Source organism: Chiloscyllium plagiosum, unplaced genomic scaffold, assembly GCF_037043375.1.
Source record: "Chiloscyllium plagiosum isolate Xiang-an unplaced genomic scaffold, Cpla_swu_hap1 HiC_scaffold_16, whole genome shotgun sequence".
NCBI classification, from domain to species: Eukaryota; Metazoa; Chordata; class Chondrichthyes; order Orectolobiformes; family Hemiscylliidae; genus Chiloscyllium; species Chiloscyllium plagiosum.
In genome coordinates this window covers 6,794,172-6,812,246 of record NW_028270154.1, presented here as the reverse complement: position 1 = coordinate 6,812,246, position 18,075 = coordinate 6,794,172, and the positions used below count along the sequence as shown (strand labels likewise).

Below are 18,075 nucleotides of genomic sequence, written 5' to 3'. Positions count from 1 at the left end.
CACACAGCGAGTAGTTAGAGTATGGAATGCACTACTTAGAAGGGCAGTGGAAGCAGGTTCAATTGAGGCATTCAAGATAGCATTGGATGATTATTTAAATAAAATGTGTGCAGGGTTACAGAATAGGGCAAAAGATTAGCACTATATTAATATGTTCCGAAAACCAATGCAAATACAATTTCAAAAGCACTCATTCAGCACAGTAGCAATTCTGAGAAAGTTTATTTTTTAAACTTCATCTCTTGCATAGGAGCATGTAGCTAACTGCAACCTGCTGCCAAATCAATAAACAGACTAGTGGTACAGAGTACAAGTCACCTATACTTGCTTGTAATTTCCTCATCTGTAACAACTATCTGTACTGACAAATGGTTATCAACCCGAAAGGTTCACTCTGTTTCTCTTGCAGACACAATGTTTCCAACTTGCTCTATTCTGATCCAAGATCAGGGAAGTGCCTGATTTCAGGCACAGTTTGCACTGATTGAGAAAATCTCAATTCAGTAGACAACATTTGGAATATTGCATGCAGTTCCACTCACTACACTGCCAGACAGACATGGGTGCTTTGTAGAGACGCAGAGAAGGTTTACCAGGATGTTGCCTGATCTGGAGTCAGAGAAATATACAGCACGGAAACAGATCCTTCGGTCCAACGCATCCACGCTGACCAGATATCCCAACCCAATCTAGTCCCACTTGCCAGCACCCGGCCCATATCACTCCAAACCCTTCCTATTCATATACCCATCCAAATGCCTTTTAAATGTTGCAATTGTACCAGCCTCCACCACTTCCTCTAGCAGCTCATTCCACACACATCCCACCCTCTGAGTGAAAAAGTTGCTCCCTAGGTCGCTTATATTTTTCCCCCCTCACCCTAAACCCTCTAGTTCTGGGCTCTCCACCCCAGGGAAAAGACTTTGTCCACTTATCCTATTCATACCCCTCATGATTTTATAAACCTCTACAAGGACACGTCTCAGCCTCAGATGCTCCAGGGAAAACAGCCCTAGCTTATTCAACGTTTCCCGATAGCTCAAATCCTCCAATCCTGGCAACATCCTTGTAAATCTTTTCTGAACCCTTTCAAGTTTCACAACATCTTTCCGATAGGAAGGAGACCAGAATGGCACGCAGTATACCAACAGTGGCCTAACCAATGTCCTGTACAGCCGCAACATGACCTCCCAACTCCTGTACTCAATACTCTGACCAATAAAGGAAAGCATACCAAACACCTTCTTCACCATCCTATCTACCTGCGACTCCACTTTCAAGAAGCTATGAACCTGCATTCCAAGGTCTCTTTGTTCAGCAACACTCCCTAGGACCTTCCCATTAAGTGTATAAGTCTTGCTGAGATTTGCTTTCCCAAAATGCTGCACTTCACATTTATTTGAATTAAACTCATCTGCCACTTCTCAGCCCATTGGCCCATCTAGTCAAGGTCGCATTGTAATCTGAGGTAACCTTCTTCGCTGTCTACTACACCTCGAATTTTGGTATCATCTGCAAACTTACTAACTATATCTGTTATGCTCACATCCAAATCATTTATATCAATGATGAAAAGTAGTGGGCCCAGCACCAATCCTTGTGGCACTCCACTGGTCACAAGCCTCCAGTCTGAAAAACAACCCTCCACCACCACCCTCTGTCTTCTACCTTTCAGCCAGTTCTGTATCCAAATTGCGAGTTCTCCCTGTATTCCATGAGATCTAACCTTGCTCACCAGTCTCCCATGGGGAACCTTGTCGAATGCCTTACTGAAGTTCATATAGATCACATCTACCGCTCTGCCCTCATCAAGCCTCTTTGTTACTTCTTCAATAAAACTCAATCAAGTTTGAGAGACATGATTTCCCACGCATAAAACCATGTTGACTATCCTGAATCAGTCCTTGCCTTTCCAAATACATGTACATCCTGTCTCTCAGGATTCCCTCCAACAACTTGCCCACCACTGACATCAGCCTCACTGGTCTACAGTTCCCTGGCTTGTCCTTACCACCTTTTCTTAAACAGTGGCACCACGTTAGCCAACCTCTAGTCTTCCAGAACCTCACCTATGATTACCCTCGCTTCCCACAGAGTTCTCGGGTACACCTGATCAGGTCCTGGGGGTTTATCCACCTTTATGCTTTCAAGACATCCAGCACTTCCTCCTCTGTAATCTGGACATTTTTTCAATGTCACCATCTATTTCCCTACATTCTTTACCTTCCATGTCCTTTTCAAAAGTAAACACTGGTGCAAAATACTCGTTTAGTATCTCCCCCATCTCCTGTGGCTCCAACCGAAGGCTGCCTTGCTGATCTTTGTGGGGCCCTATTCTCTCTCTAGTTACCCTTTTGTCCTTAATGTATTTGTAAAAACCCTTTGCATTCTCCTTAACTCTATTAGCCATAGCTATCTCATGTCCCCTTTTTGCCCTCTTGATTTCTCTCTTAAGAATACTCCTACTGCCTTTATACTCTTCGAAGGATTCATTCGATCTATCCTGCCTATACCGGACATATGCTTCCTCGTTTTTCTTAACCAAAACCAGTGTTTTAGTTATGAAAAGAGGTTGGATAAACATGGATTGTTTCCATTGGAATGCCAGAGGCTGAGGGTGACCTGATAGAGGTCTATAAAATGGCAAGCATAGAGAGGATGGGTAGTCAGAAGCCTTTACCCCAGGGTGGAGAGGTCAGTTACCACAGGGCATAGGTTCATGGTGAGAGAGGGAAAGTTAAGGGGACAAGCATGGAAAAAAACTTTTCACAGACGGTGGATGCCTGGAACACACTGCCAGTGGGGGTGATGGAAGCAGACACATTACTAACATTTAAGGCATATCTTGATAGACATGGGCACAGGAGATGAACAGAGGGTTAGGAATCACTTGTGGGCAATAAGTAGCAGGTTGAAATCGGGATTAGGAATCGATGCAGTCTCGGTAGGTCAAAGATAGACAAGCAGGCAGTTGGAAGAACACAGCAAGACAGGCAGCATCAGGTGAAGGGGAAGTCAACGTTTCAGGTGTAACCCTTCTTCAGGACCCCGAAGGCCTGTTCCTGCGATGGATTGTATCATAATATTTTTCCAGCAACTATCCTGAGCACGACTAAGCTGAAACAAGGAAATGAAAAAAATCTGAACTTGGATTTCCTATTTGAATGCAATCCAATCATTGTGCAGAAATTGTGCACATGGTCACACTACAGAACAGTCCGTTGAACACCATTATCATGGTTCAAATAAAAAAAAAGCCTGTTCAGTTGATAGAAACTGAGAAACTGAGCGCAAATTCGCTTCAGCACTGGAGATGTAAAACAAATTGGAATAACAGAAATTGATCTAAACCTATTCTGCACCATGGACATTACAATCATATTATGTTTTTCCCCTATAGGTAGCTCACATCTCTCACTCAAAATAATTTTCCTACGTCCTGCTCCATCTCACTTCGATCCAGTCCCTTGTTAACTTTCACTTTCTGTTGTCCCACTGTTTTGAGTGGACTGTCTCTACTCCAGAATAGGCAAATTCCAAAATCAAAAAGCATTTATTAATGATGCTCAAATTGAAGTTGAAAAGCAGAAACTGCCTGAAAAGCTTGAGGGGAAAAACAGAAATTACGTTTCAGGTGACATCAACCGACTTCCAAAATGGCTAGCCAATACCATTGCCACTGCTATCTGTCATAAAGTAATCTCAGTCTCTTTCCAGCCCCATTTTCGACTCATGGGAGTTGATTGCACTAACCTTCTCCAGTCCCTACTGCTTATTCCTGTAATGAGAATTCAATACTGATACTACAATATTAATTGTCCGACAAGATGTCCACTCCCTTAGGAACAAAGTATTAACTCACACAGAACGAGCAAGCATCTTTAATCTTACTGAAGGTCACTACGTAAGTGGTGACTTGTTTTCCCCATCAAAGCTACCTTCAAATGACAAGATAATTATTAAAATAGGAACTTGTCTAAGGATGGCACAGGGTCATTTGCACTGGTTGTATTTGCGCTGGTTTTCCAATGGATTGAATAGCCTACATCCGTGCATAACACTTCTGTAATTCTGTGATGTACACATTTCTTTCTTACAAAAACCATCTAGTAGTGCAGTTCTCATTCGTCCGAAACTTAAAATCTCGTGGGAGAATAATTGTTTTTGCTTTAACTGTAGTTCAAGAAGGCGCAAGTAGAGAAGAAGTGATGCAACAGTTTTCCAAATCAAGGACTTATTTTAGAAAGGTTCTTGCAGTGGAATGGCAGCACCCTTAGCTCTAGGCCAAAGGCCTGGGTTCAAGTTGTACTTTCTCCAAAAGGTATGTCATAATATGTCTGAACAGGGTGATTAAATTTCTTTATTTAGGAGGCTTTCTGAGGTGATGCAAAGACAGAAAGAGAAAACACTAACAATCAAGCGACAGGACAGCCAATCACTTTCCAGCAAATGGAGCAGTCGAGTAAAGGAGGATGGACTGATGATCAAAGAAATAACACACCACAGGCATTATTACAGAGCATGCCATTTGTGAGTTTGATTTCAGCGAGAACCAGAGACAAGAAATCTGAATAACATGGTTTAAATGATGAAATCCACTTAAGGAGGATGGTACAACTCTGTAATGTGTAACACACTGATGTAATGTGTACATTAGTAGGTGGCACAGTGGTTAGCATTGCTGCCTCACAGCACCAGAGACCCGGGTTCAATTCCTGCCTTGGGCAACTGTCTGTGTGGAATTTGCACATTCTCCCAGTGTCTGCATGGGTTTCCTCCGGGTGCTCTGGTTTCCTCCCACAGTCCAAAGATGTGGGGGTTAGGTGAATTGGCCATGCTAAATTGCCAGTAGTGTTAGGTGAAGGGGTAAATGTAGGGGAACGGATCTGGGGGAGTTGCTCTTCGGAGGGTCAGTGTGGACTTGTTGGGCCGAAGGGCCTGTTTCCACACTAAGTAATCTAATCTACTGCCTCGTTAACTCTCCAAACTCAGTTAACAGTTAGAATTTCTGAAAAGGAGGGTGATGATAGTTAGATTGGAAGGGAGAAAGACAGAGTGGAGTAGGGGAAATCATTTCAAATTTAACAGTAAAGAAAGTGCAGCATTCAAAGCCAATAAGTCGTACGTGCAGCGTTCTACAAAAGGTTATCGCTCCACGTAACTGAACAATCAGCTATTCTGCAATGCTGAAAATCAAGTTTGACCAGAAATAATGTCATTCAGTGCAACACTAATCAGCTATGGCCTACAAACGCCCTCAAGTTTTAGACCCATAGAACCAGAATCAAATACAATTCTATACTAGGATATACATTTGGTAATTATCATCAGCTTTTAATATAGCAGAGGTAGCTCATACCAATTCTGCATATTAAAGACTTGTTTAACCAAATGATGCCATTCAGCATGCTAATACCTAGAACCACACATAGAGATGCCCAGTTTGTTGGTAATCTATTTACTTTCCGATCCACTGAAAAGCAGCAAGAAATTGCTGAAACAGTAGAATGGAGAATCAAACTTTGATAATTTTCTGCATTAGAAGATGCCAGAGGGAGACAAATCACATGCTGAGCCTGTTCGGAGTCGCTCATTATCTTGAAACAGGTCACAAACTTAAAGCCAGAGGTTACAGCTTTATGAGCGCCACTTCAATCAAGCATAACTGACCAGGAGACTCTTGCACTATTACCATCTATGTTAGCCACATTGGAAGGACTTGCAGGTTTGGTAATCACCATGTTTGGCTACAAACACACCAGCCTTGGCTATATAGACTTGGACTTGAACCTGAGTCATAAGCTCAGAGGCATGAATGCTAGCCACTGCATCAAATAGAATGCAGCTGATTGAGGAATCTATTAAAACTTATGGAATATTCAGCAAACTGGGGGAAAGAAAAATAAGAGTTGGGAAGTGCGATTAGATTAGATTCCCTATACTGTAGAAACAGGCCCTTCGGCCCAACCAGTCCACGCTGACCCTCTGAAGAGTAACCCACTCATAGCCATTTCCCCCTGACTAATGCATCTAGCACTATGGGCAATTGAGTATGGCCAATTCACCTGACCTGCACATCTTTGGACTGTGGGAGGAAATCGGAGCACCCAGAGGAAACCCACGCAGACACTGGTGCAAACTCCACACAGACAGTAGCCAGAGGCTGAAATCAAACCTGGGACTCTGGTGTTGTGAGGCAGCAGTGCTAACCACTGAGCCACCCATACCGTATGGAAACAGGCCATTCAGCCCAACAAGTCCACACAGCCCCTCTGAAGAGTAACCAATTCCCCCACCCTATATTTACCCCAACTAATACACCTAACACTATGAGCAATTTAGCAGAGCAAATTCACCTGACCTGTACACCCTTGGATCGTGGGAGGAAACCCACACAGAGGGTCGCCCAAGGTGGGAATCGAACCCAGATCCATGGCACTATGAGGGAGCAGTGCTAACCACTGAGCCACCATGCCACAGCTATATTCTTTTCTATGGTCTCATAATAGACCTGACAAGTGGCACCGACTTAACCTCAGAGTCCCATAGCTTAGGCTGACATTCATAGAATCCCTACACAGTATAGAAGCATGCAATTCAGCCCATTAAGTCCACACCAACCTGAAGATTATATCTTCCCCCCCCCACATACACACTACTGTATAATCTGGCACCTCCCATGGCTAACATCCCTGAACAACTATGTGACAATTTAGCATGGCTAATCCACTCTAACCTGCACTTCTTTAGACTGTAGGAGGAAACCAGAGCACCTTGAGGAACCCATGCAGACGCAGGAGTAATATGCAAACTCCACATAGAGAGTCACCTGAGGGTGGACTGGAACCTGGATCCCTGGCACTGTGAGGCAGCAGTGCTAACCACTGAGCCACCAAGACACCCCGTTGCTATCCCCGAGTTATCCTTGTTGCTAGTCAAGGAAATAATGCACAAGCTCAATTATGGAAAATGCTACTCATGATTTTGATTTGCTTTATTCTGGTGGTGTGTCAGAGGCAGGCAATCGAAAATGAAGGGTGTTAGATTTCAAATAAAAAAAAAGACTCCATTTAAAACAGACAATAACTTCGTAAGTAAACTCATGATATATCTGCTAATGTCACAGCTCAATTTCACTCTAATTCTGTAGTATATCAGGTTCGCCCTCTTTCAACACATTGACACTGCAAAGCAACAGGTAAAACTACTGAGGTGTCATTCACATTTCCTTTGTGATACAGATTCTGAAAGAACGCTGCTAATGCTGAAATGCTTTACTGTTGAACAATGCTCTGCTGTTTTAGTGCAGCCAAAAGGAAGACACCTTTCCCATGTCCCCAGTCACCACTCGAAGGACCTTTGAGAACTTTATTTCACCTAGGTGCTGCAGAAGAAAAACCAATTTCTCATCAACAATGACATCACCATGAAGAGCTTGTTGCAAAATGTGTTTCATGATTACAACAGATTTTCTCTCCTTCCTATAAATGGTGCCAAGTTCAGCGGTTGCACTCTCTCTTAAGGATAAGGGTTCAAGTCTCATTTAAGGAAGGAAAATCTAGGCTGATAGTACTGAGGGAACAGTTTACTGTCAAGAGCTGCAACTCTTTGGATCGACAGTAAATATCCAAAAATAGACATAAAGGTCCCGCAGCAAGATTTAAAACAGGAGTGGGAATTTGTCTCATAGTCCTGAGCAAACTTTATTCTTCAACTAACATCATGGAAACAAATTACCTGGTCATTTCATCCCTTCTTGTGTGCACCAAGTTTCACAAACCAGATGGCAGCAGCAAAGTAGGCAGCATCCAGGCTCCATTGCCAGGGCTTGTCCGCTTCATCCAACTTTTTTCCCTCAGTTCTTTTAGTTTTCATTAAACTACCTTCTAATGTGAGCTCTTTGGTAGGAAGGCAGCTTTGATGGGGCTCAGAGCTGCAGTATTTTCACAGACAGCATAGCTACAGAGTCGGTGGCCTCTGAAGCCTGGAGTGGGATCCTGGGGCAGCCACATGGCCCAGGCTGGTGCAGCCCAGCATCCACTCTGACATCCACATGGCGGGTGGCAGCGAAGGAAAGGTTGAACTCTCGTTATCTTTCTTTAAGTTAATGAGAATGGCACAGATACATGGCGAAGGTATAAACTTTTCACTGTATATTATACTGAATACACATGACAATAAAGGATTCAATTCTTCTTCAATTCAATTCTTCAAATTAGATGCCACTTTTCCTACATCACAACAGTGACAATATCATGACCTGTACGGGAGGCCCTGAGGTACTAAAGTGCATAATGTAAATGCTAGTTATTTCTTTTAACATTATAGAATAGCAAGTTGCCTGATTCAGTACCATTTTCCTGAAGTGGAACTCTCAACTCAGTTCTTCACTTTCCGAATCAAGAATCCTGAAAAAACATTGAGCCTCCAAAGCAAGTTCTAAGCATCTCACCCCATAATTCACAGAAATTCAGCGTATTAAGGCAGAAATGACAAGATCAAGGCTTAAGAATCAAGCGTACACGTGTACAACAGCTTTGTTGCAGCCTACTAACACTGCAATGTTAGGCTTCTCCAGGAACTTGGAACTCTGGAAAGTCAGCAGATCACACAGCACTTGGCAAGATAACGTGTGCAAACACCACACACAGGGGAAAAAAAACAAAATAAAATGGCTTGATGGAGAAAAGGACGTGTTTAAACAGCAGAAAGGACATGCACTGAATGGCAAAAGGAGGTTTAATCAAAGAAAACAGGTGTAAAAAATTACAAGATTAAAGAGCTTGTAAATCAATACCAAGTGACAGAGCTGAAATGGGAAATAAAAAGCACAAAAAAAAAACTAACAAAGCAGAGCAGCGACATAGGAATTCAGGGACGATGATGCTGCAGTGCAGAACTGTGATGATGACAGGTTTCCTCCCCAAAAAACACCTATTCTATCCTCCTCCATGACCACAAACACAGGCACACCCATTCTTCGGTCACTAGCAAAGGGTAATGTTAAAACAAAAATTGCTGGAGTAACTCAGCAGGTCACTGGACCTGAAGGTTTATTCTGCTTTTTACCCCCCCCTCACAGATCCTACCCGACCTGCTAAGTTTCTCCAGCAATTTGTTTTTGTTTCAGATTTCCAACATCCACAGTTCTTTTTTTGTAAAATTAAAGTTAATAGTTAAGAGCTCAAATTATTAAAATTGATATTAAGGCCAAAGGTCTGCCAAGTGCTCAAAAGAATTGAGAAATTGAATTAAGCTTTATACAGAATTCACCTAGGACTATGCTACAAATTAGCACATTTCCCTTCAGCTACGGAAGGATCACTAATTTTCCCCCAATGCAGCTCCCTTCAGTTTCTAATAAGGAGCTACGCTACCCAATTTACATACAATGTTATTCAGAGGGCCATCTTGATTCTGAACCTGTTGCCAATTTGATCTCAAAGTTTATGCTCACTTCCTCTTCCAATGAAGGTAAACACTTGCTGGTCTATACATAGCTGAAAATGTGGCTTAAACTTAAATCAACATCGCAAGGATAGGAAAAGAAATATCATGATAAAATTACCTAACTAGTAAATCCAGAGGACTGGACTAACAATCTGAAGACGAGAGTTCAAACCTCACTGCAGCAGCTGAATGAGAAGCTTAAATTCAATTCATAAATCTGGAATAAAATGCTGTTCTCATAAACAATCGTCATGAAACTACTGGATTGTTGTGAAAACACATCAGATTTACTAATGTCCTTCAAGGAAGAAACCCACTGACCTTAGAGAGTCTACATGTGACTCTGGATTCACAGCAATGTTGCCAACTAACAATTGCCCTCTTAAGTACCAAGGGCAACTTGGGACTCACCACCAACCACTCGAGGGCAATCACAGATTGTTGACTTTCCCAGTGATGCACATACACCGAGGAGGAATGAATAAGAAAGCAGCAAAAATGTAACATTATACAGAATCAAAACAAAATCACCTACACATACAAATCAGTAGCAAGACCAAGTGAAGAAATAATATTAAGGATGGTGTTATACCATAGCTATTTCACAAGCACTTTGTGAACAATTTACCGATTTTGCACTTTAAGAGGCATATTTCTTGGGGACATATTTGTAAATATGGCAAACAGCACTAAAACATTGATGTTTCTCCAAATAATCATTATTCAGTACATCCCAACATGGTTCACAATATGCTTAATTCACCCTGCTTATGATCAGGTCTAAATAAACTGTGGACCTTATGCAGATATAGAAAAATTTCAGCTACAAAACGCAACTGCTGTAAGTCACTTTTTAAAAAAATTTTTTTCATTTATTACATATATGGGCAGCATTGTGCAGGCAAGCATTCATTGCCTATCTCTAAATGCCCAGACAGCAGTTTAAGAACAATCACATTGCTGGAGCCACATGGAGGTCAGACCAGGTAAGGACGTCAGATTACTTTCTCTAAAGGACATTATTGAACCAGATGGATTTTTTCCTAACAATCGAGTAGGGTTTCATGGTCATTATTAGAATCTTCATTCCAGGTTTTTATTACTTGTATTCCACCATCTGCCATGGCAGGATTTGAGTGCCACCAGACATGCCAGTGTTTACATCATTTTCTTATTTTTTTGCTTGTTACATATCCCTGTTCAGGATCTAAATTACCCCAAGATTTGCGATTGGGTTCAGAGAGAGTGTACATGGAGAAAAGTCAAATTTGCAAGATCAGCATTGTTTGTTTATAATGGAAGACTAGTAAGCTCTTAAACTTGAAATGAGCATTAAGATTAAAATTTGTAAAGGACCCTTGGGCAGAATCATGCTCCCAACAGACCTAGAGGAAAAAGGTACTGAGAAAACTATCAACTTGGAAAATTCAGTCGATTAAGCGCTATCTGCTCTTTGAAAGAGATGTCTATTTAGTCATTGTTACCAAGTATTTACTTTAGTTTCAAAAGATAATTTATTTTATACTCTATTGAGCCTGCTTCATTAACCTGCATGCAAAATAATGTTAAATGTAGCACTGATCTCAGCATTTTTTAGTATTTGACATACGTGACTGCTTCAAGCATCCAATCTCATTTAATTTATTATTTCAACACGCAAAAGAAAAAAAGCAATGCTGCATCACTCGGTGCAAAAATCAATTTAGCTACCACTTTTGTAGCCAAAAAATTTACAGTTCAAGTTATACTTAAAACTAATAAACTACACTTGCATTTGACATCTTGCCAATCAGTTTCATCATCCCCAAAGCACAGATTAACTAAGAATACAAAATAAGTTAAGTAATCAAACATTTGTACCACTGCCAAGGGCAATTATTTCACTGAAGTTAATAAAACTACATTCAAAATATCACCTGAGAAGTGCATTATTTGCTTTACAATTACAGTTGCTGCGTAAGGCAATGGCTGTACGTACCTCATTGGTGCAAAATCGCAAGTGTACACAATGTTTTAAAGCACGACATTCACAAGGACATTCCTCAAGAATCACTGACTATAAAACTGCACAAATCAATAACCAAAAAGCCACTTGGAAATAAAATTAGCTTGAAGGTAGGAGAGAGATGGGGTGGTGGTGAAGGGCTGCATTTTGGACTAGACGAAAGTGAGGACTGCAGATGCTGGAGATCAGAGTCTAGATTACAGCGGTGCTGGAAAGGCCTAGCAGGCCAGGCAGCATCCAAGGAGCAGGAAAATCGACGTTTCGGGCAAAAGCCCTTCATCAGGAATGAGGCAGGGAGGGGGGAAAAGGGGGGCTGGGGAGAAGGTAACCAAAAGTGCAATTGGTGGATGGAGGTGAGGATGAAGATGATAGATCGGAGAGGAGGGTCGAGCGGATAGGAGGGAAGGAAGATTGGCAGGTAGGACAGGTCACGAGGATGGTGCTGAGCTGACAGGTTGGAACTGTGGTAAGGTGGGGGGGGGAGGGGAAGTGAGGAAACTGGTAAAGTCCACATTGATGCTCTGGGGTTGAAGTGTTCAGAGGCAGAAGATGAGGCGCTCTTCCTCTAAGCGTCGGGTGGTGAGGGAGTGGGGATGGAGGAGGCCCAGGACCTGCATGTCCTCGGCAGAGTGGGAAGGGGAAGATGAAATGTTCAGCCAGGGGGCGGTGGGGTTGATTGGTGCGGGCTTTGCAATTCCTGTGGTGGCAGGGGAAGGTGCCAGGAAGGGGGGTGGGGGGTCGTGGACCTGACCAGGTAAAAACAAGGGCTGCAGATGCTGGAAACCAGATTCCAGATTAGAGTGGTGCTAGAAAAGCACAGCAGTTCAGGCAGCATCCGAAGAGCAGGAAAATCGACGATTCAGGCAAAAGCCCTTCATCAGGAATTGGACTTAGGCGTGGACCTGACCAGGTAGTCACGGAGGGAACGGTCTTTGCGAAAAGAGGCCAGTGACCAATAGCGTGCCACAAGGATCAGTACTTGATCCACTGCTTTTTGTCATTCATATAAATGATCTGGATGTGAATATAGGAGGTATGGTTACTAAGTTTGTAGATGACACCAAAATTGGGGCCATGGTGGTCAATGAAGGTGGTTACCTCAGAGGACAATAAGATCTTGAACAGATGGGCCAATAGGCCGAGGAGTGACAGATGGAAGTTAATTTAGATAAATGTGAGTTGCTGCATTTTGGAAAGGCAAATCAGGGCAGGACTTATATACTTAATGGTAGGGTGCTGGGGAGTGTTGCTAAACAAAAAGATCTTGGGATACAGGTTCAATGAAAGTGGAGTTGCAGGCAAGGTAGTGAAGAAGGCGTTTGTTATGCTTGCTTTTATTGGTCAGGGCATGGAGTATAGGAGTTGGGAGTTGAGTGTGTGGGTTGCTGGAAAAGCACAGTAGGTCATGCAGCATCCGAACAGCAGGAGAATCGATGTTTTGGGCAGGAGTTGAGATGCCATATTGGGCTGTACAGGACATTAGTTAGGCCACTTTTGAAATACTGCATTCAATTCTGGTCTCCCTGTTAAAGGAGGAATGTTGTGGAACTTGAAAGGGTTCAGAAAAGATTTACAAAGACGTTGGCCAGGTTGGAGGTATAGGGAGAATGAACAGGCCAGGGCTATTTTCCCTGAAGCATCGGAGACTGAGAGGTGACAATATAGAGGTTTATAATATCATGAGGTGCATGGATGGGGTAAATAGACAAGGTCTTTTTTCCCCAAGGTAGGGGAGTCCAAACCTAGAGGGCATGGGATTAAGGTGAGAGCAGGAGGATTTAAAATGGACTTAAGGGGCAACTTTTCCACACAATGGGTGGTGTGTGCACACATGCACACAGAATTAACTGCCAGAGGAAGTGCTGGAGGCCGGTACAATTACAACATTTAAAAGGCATGTGGATGGGTACATGAATAATAAGGTTTTAGAGGGATATGGGCCAAATGCTGGCAAATGGGACGAGATTAATTTCGGACAAACTGGTTGGCATGGACAAGTTGGACCAAATGGTCTGTTTCCATGACTCCAAAACTGCAAAATGAAGTTACAAACATAGCATACACAAGACTTGTACAGCATTTTTCACAACATCTGGATTCCGTACAGTACTTTGAATTAAATAAACAAACAATTTTAAGTTCAGTCACTCCTGTAACAAGGGAAATACTTCCCAGGTGACCCAACTAGCTTTCCACGAACAAAGACTTGAATTTATTTTACATGTTCAGTCTTAAATGGCTGCATAACAATTTATTCTGAAACACAGCCAACACTGGCGACATTTATTTTAAAAAAAAATATGCAAACCAACGGCCCACAAGAAGCAATACGACAAATAGCTTTTTTTTAGGCTTTCATGAGAAGAGAGCATTGCTAACAAGGTTAACATTTGTTGCCCACCGCCCCCCGCAAAGGTTCTTGAAAATGGTCTATCAAGACTCAACATTTCTTTGTATCTCAAGCCACATGTAGACCAGAGCTGAATTCAGCTCTGATCTCCAGCATCTGCAGTCCTCACTTTCTCCACATGTAGACCAGAACAGGTAACTCTGATAGATTTCCTTCCTCAAAAAGGATATTAGTAAACCAGCTGGGTCTTTACAAATCAATAACTCCACAGTCACTATGAATGAAACCAGCTTCAAATTCCAGACTTTAAGTTTAAATCCACCAGCTGCTGTGAGGGATGTGAACCATGTCCTCAAAGTGTTTGCCTGGATCTTTAGATACGAAAATGTGTTGCTGGAAAAGCGCAGCAGGTCAGGCAGCATCCAGGGAACAGGAGAATCGACGTTTCGGGCATAAGCCCTTCTTCAGATAACCAGCTTTGGATCTTTAGATAACCAGCTCAGCAACATTTTCATTGTGCCAGCATTATCACCCAAAGATAGTTACATCCAGAGATAATTATCATGAAAGACGATTTGAGAAAAATAATTGGAGGAAGAGGACACTAGAGACTGCGGTATGAAGTGAAAATGCAGCCCCTCAAAAGAAACAGGATCATTGCAATGCAAAGTTTGTTGCAAAATTTTTCATATATACACAACATATATAACAACCCTTGGATTTTTTTTCATTAGACAAAACGTGAAGTGAGACATCAATCGTAAACATTTGGTTTTGTAGACAGTTCTGAGTAAAAGGCATAAAACAGGACAGTCAAGACTAGGGTAGAGCTGGAAATGCGCAGCAGGTCAGGCTGCATCCGAGTAGCAGGAAAATTTCGGGCAAAAGCCTTTCGAGCACTGACCCACGATATGTGCAGTGTTCAACGGAACAAACAGCTGGCCACATGTCTATGTAGTGAAACGAACAACTGGTTACAACACTACCTTCAGCACACATGACTGCCTCACCGGAATTCACATCTGAAGTCTGTTGTTAAACATACAAAAAGTACTCAAAATACCCATGGCCTTTCGGTCCCTTTTAAATTTGGTCGGACCACATGTGTGCACTATGCAATTGGTACTGAACAGCCATAAAGCTTGAGAGAACTTCGAGACTCAAACTTCCCTTCTTGGTGCCGCTTAACACACAGAACAACCCTCGCTCGTTAATTTAAATTCAACGCAGTGACCTGGTCCTATGGAAACCTGAGAGTACAGAACATGCTAAAAGGGAGAAGTTTGTCGTGACCCGATGGGAATGGACGAGAGAGAGAGCTGCGGAGTTTGGTAAGAATTGTGCGGGGGGTGGCTGAGCAGAAAGTGTGTCAGCAGCGAGAAGGCGAACCTGCTGCAAGCGGGAAGTGCTGCCTTCAGCACATTATCAACTCAACTCAACTAAAGCTTCCCCCCCCCCCCCCCCCCATCTTCGTCTGTAAAAAGGCGAGCCAGAGCGCTTAAATAAAGCAAACCATGGGCAAGCAGGCATTGCCGTGACTTGAGAGAGTGTTTGAACAAAACAAAACAAAAGAATCCCCCCCACACCCACACACAATCGGTGAGAGACCATCCAGGAGCAGCGGTTATTTCAGCTCAGGAGGGAGGGAAAGAGAGAGAGAGGGGCCTGTCGACTACCTGCACGGGCAGGTGAGGACAACTCGGACAAAGGTGGAACCTTCCAGAATCTTCACTGCTCTCCCGCCCCCAAAATTAGAAAAGACAAACGAAATAACTCACAAACTTGGTTTTCTTTTCTCCTTCCTCCAGGCTTTTCTTCATCTTACCAGACTTCTCCTTCCCCCTGGAAGGACCTGAAGCCTCATTCCTTCCCTCCATGGCTTTATTTATTTATTTATTTATTTATATATATATCTTCCTGTGGTGAACTTATTTAATTTTTTTTTCCCTCTCAAATAAGTCCCCTTCCGTTTCTAACGTTGGATCGGCGTCTCTCATTCGGCTGCTCTCCCAGTGCGGAGGGGTGTTGTGGACTGTTGCCGTCCTTCTCTATCGAAACCCCTCCCACTCCCGGCGAGCGCTGAAGGGCTGTCCTCCGGAGCCCGGGGCCTAGGCGCAGGCTGCCGGCTGCGGTTCCCACTCGAGCCCGCTGTGTGGGGAGTCCCTCCCTCGCCTCACGTAACCCTTTTATTTCGAGATACTAATGACATGCCGCTTCCTTCTTGGAAGGGGAGGTGAGATATTGTGTATTAATATTGTAGATGTTTGTTCGTGTGTGTGAGAGGGACGCTCGAGCGCCTGCCTTCCCCCCCGGGAAGAACACGCTGCTCCCTCAGTGAGCGCCCACTCCCAGGAGGGGGGCGGGGCCAGCGGGACAGGGCAGGAAGGCACTGCTGCACTCCTGCAGCGGGCACTCACGCACACAATAGCACACAGGAACAGAAATTAGGCCATTCAGCCCAACCACTTCCACTGGCAGCTCCATCCATATGTGTACTACCCTCTGTGTGAAATAAATTGCCCCTTAGGGTCCCATTTATTCTTTCCCCTCTCACCTTAAACTGATGTCCTCAATTCCCCAATAGTTGGAAAAAGACTGAGTGCATTCACCCTCTCATGATCTTATACACTTCTATCAGATTCCTCCCACAGTCTCCTACGCTCTAAAGAAAAAAGTCCTAGCTTGACCAACCTTTCGCTAAAACGAAGTCCCTTGAGTCCTGGCAACAGCCTTGTAAATTTCTTCTGCCCTCTTTCCAGTTTAATAACATCCTTCCTCTAGCAAGGTGACCAAAACTGAACACAATACTCCAAGTGCGGCCTCACCAATGCCTTGTACAACTGCAACATAATTTCCCAACTTTTATACTCAATGCCCTGATTGATGAAGACCAGTGTACCAAAATCCTTCTTCACTTCCCTGTCTACTCTGTTATCCCCCCTCCATCGTGTCAGTTTTTGTTTTAGTTTGATGTGGAGGTGCCAGTGCTGGACTGGGGTGGACATAGACACTAGGTTACAGTCCAACACAAACAAAAACAGAAAGCTTATCTGGACTGGCAGCATCTGTGAAGAGAAATCAGAGTTCATGTTATAGGTCCAGTGAAACTGTTCTAAGGTAGGATCACCTGAAATGTTAACTCTTGATTTCTCTGCACAGATGCTGCCAGTCCTACTGAACATTTCCAGCAATTTCTGTTTTTATTTCTGATTTACCACATCTGTAGTTCTTTTGATTTTTATTTTAGTCCAACAGGTTTACTGAAATCACAAGCTTTTGGAGGGCTGCTACTTTGTCAGGCAATGAAGTTTGTGATTTCAAAACAACCTGTTGGGCTATAACCTGGTATCACATGACTTCTGACTTTGTTTTAATCACCTTTCACCCTTCAAATAATTCGCAAGGCAGTTTAAAAGGGTAGAAAATGTGTTGCTGGAAAAGCGCAGCAGGTCAGGCAGCATCCAAGGAACAGGAGAATCGACGTTTCGGGCACAAGCCCCTCTCCAGGAACGAGGCTGGTGTGCCAAGCGGGCAGAGACAAAAGGAAGGGTGGGGAGGAAATTGGGGGAGGGCGCTGGAAGGAGGTGAGGTTGATAGGCTGGAGAGGGGGTGGTGGCGGAGAGGCTAGGAAGAAGATTGCAGGTCAAGAGGGCGGTGCTGAATCCAGGGGCCGGGACCAAGACAAGGAGGGGGGAGGGGAAATGAGGAAGCCGGAGAAATCCACACCCACCCCGCGCGGTTGGAGGGCCAGATGACCTGCGGGGCGCAGTGAGAGAGACCCCTGCAGAGGGAGGAGGAGAGCTCCCCCAAGACAGGCATTCCCGCAAGAGGACCCGCAGCAGGCCAAGGCCAACCAGGAGAAAGGCTGCAAAGAAGGTGCATAAAAGCAAGATCAACATTAGATTTGAAATCTGAGAGGTCCATTCATAATTCTAATAACAGCGGGGAAGGCACTGTTCTTGAGGCTATTGATACAAAAGCTTAAACATACATATCTTCTGCCTGATGGAAGAGGTTGGAGGATATTATAACCGGGTTGGGAGAGGTCATTGATGATGTTGGTTACCTTTCTGAGGCATTGAGAAGTGTAGATGGAGTCACTGGATGACGCCGGAGACCAGAGCCGAAAAGTGTGGTGCTGGAAAAGTGCAGCAGGTCAGGCAGCATCCGAGGAGCAGGAGAATCGACGTTTCGGGCATAAGCCCTTCTTCAGGAATGAGGCTGGTATGCCAAGCGGGCACCACACTTTTCAACTCTGGTCTCCAGCATC

General features: G+C 43.7%; 1 protein-coding gene and 1 long non-coding RNA gene across 3 annotated transcripts in view; one reads left to right on the top strand and one right to left on the bottom strand.

Annotated features, from left to right (window-relative positions):
* Positions 1-16,108, bottom strand: part of diaph1 (diaphanous related formin 1) — a 359,024-nt gene extending 342,916 nt beyond the window's left edge. Inside the window, exon 1 of one of the 2 annotated variants that reach the window (XM_087995081.1) lies at positions 15,584-16,108. In XM_087995081.1, the coding sequence (XP_087851207.1) occupies positions 15,584-15,682 (99 nt within the window). In that variant the 5' untranslated portion in view covers positions 15,683-16,108. The remainder of the gene's footprint in view (positions 1-15,583) is intronic. The other variant, XM_087995082.1, reaches the window with a different exon arrangement.
* Positions 14,753-18,075, top strand: part of LOC148147458 (uncharacterized) — a 54,111-nt gene continuing 50,788 nt past the window's right edge. The window contains exon 1 of the long non-coding RNA XR_015759689.1: positions 14,753-15,136. This is a non-coding gene — a long non-coding RNA (uncharacterized LOC148147458). The remainder of the gene's footprint in view (positions 15,137-18,075) is intronic.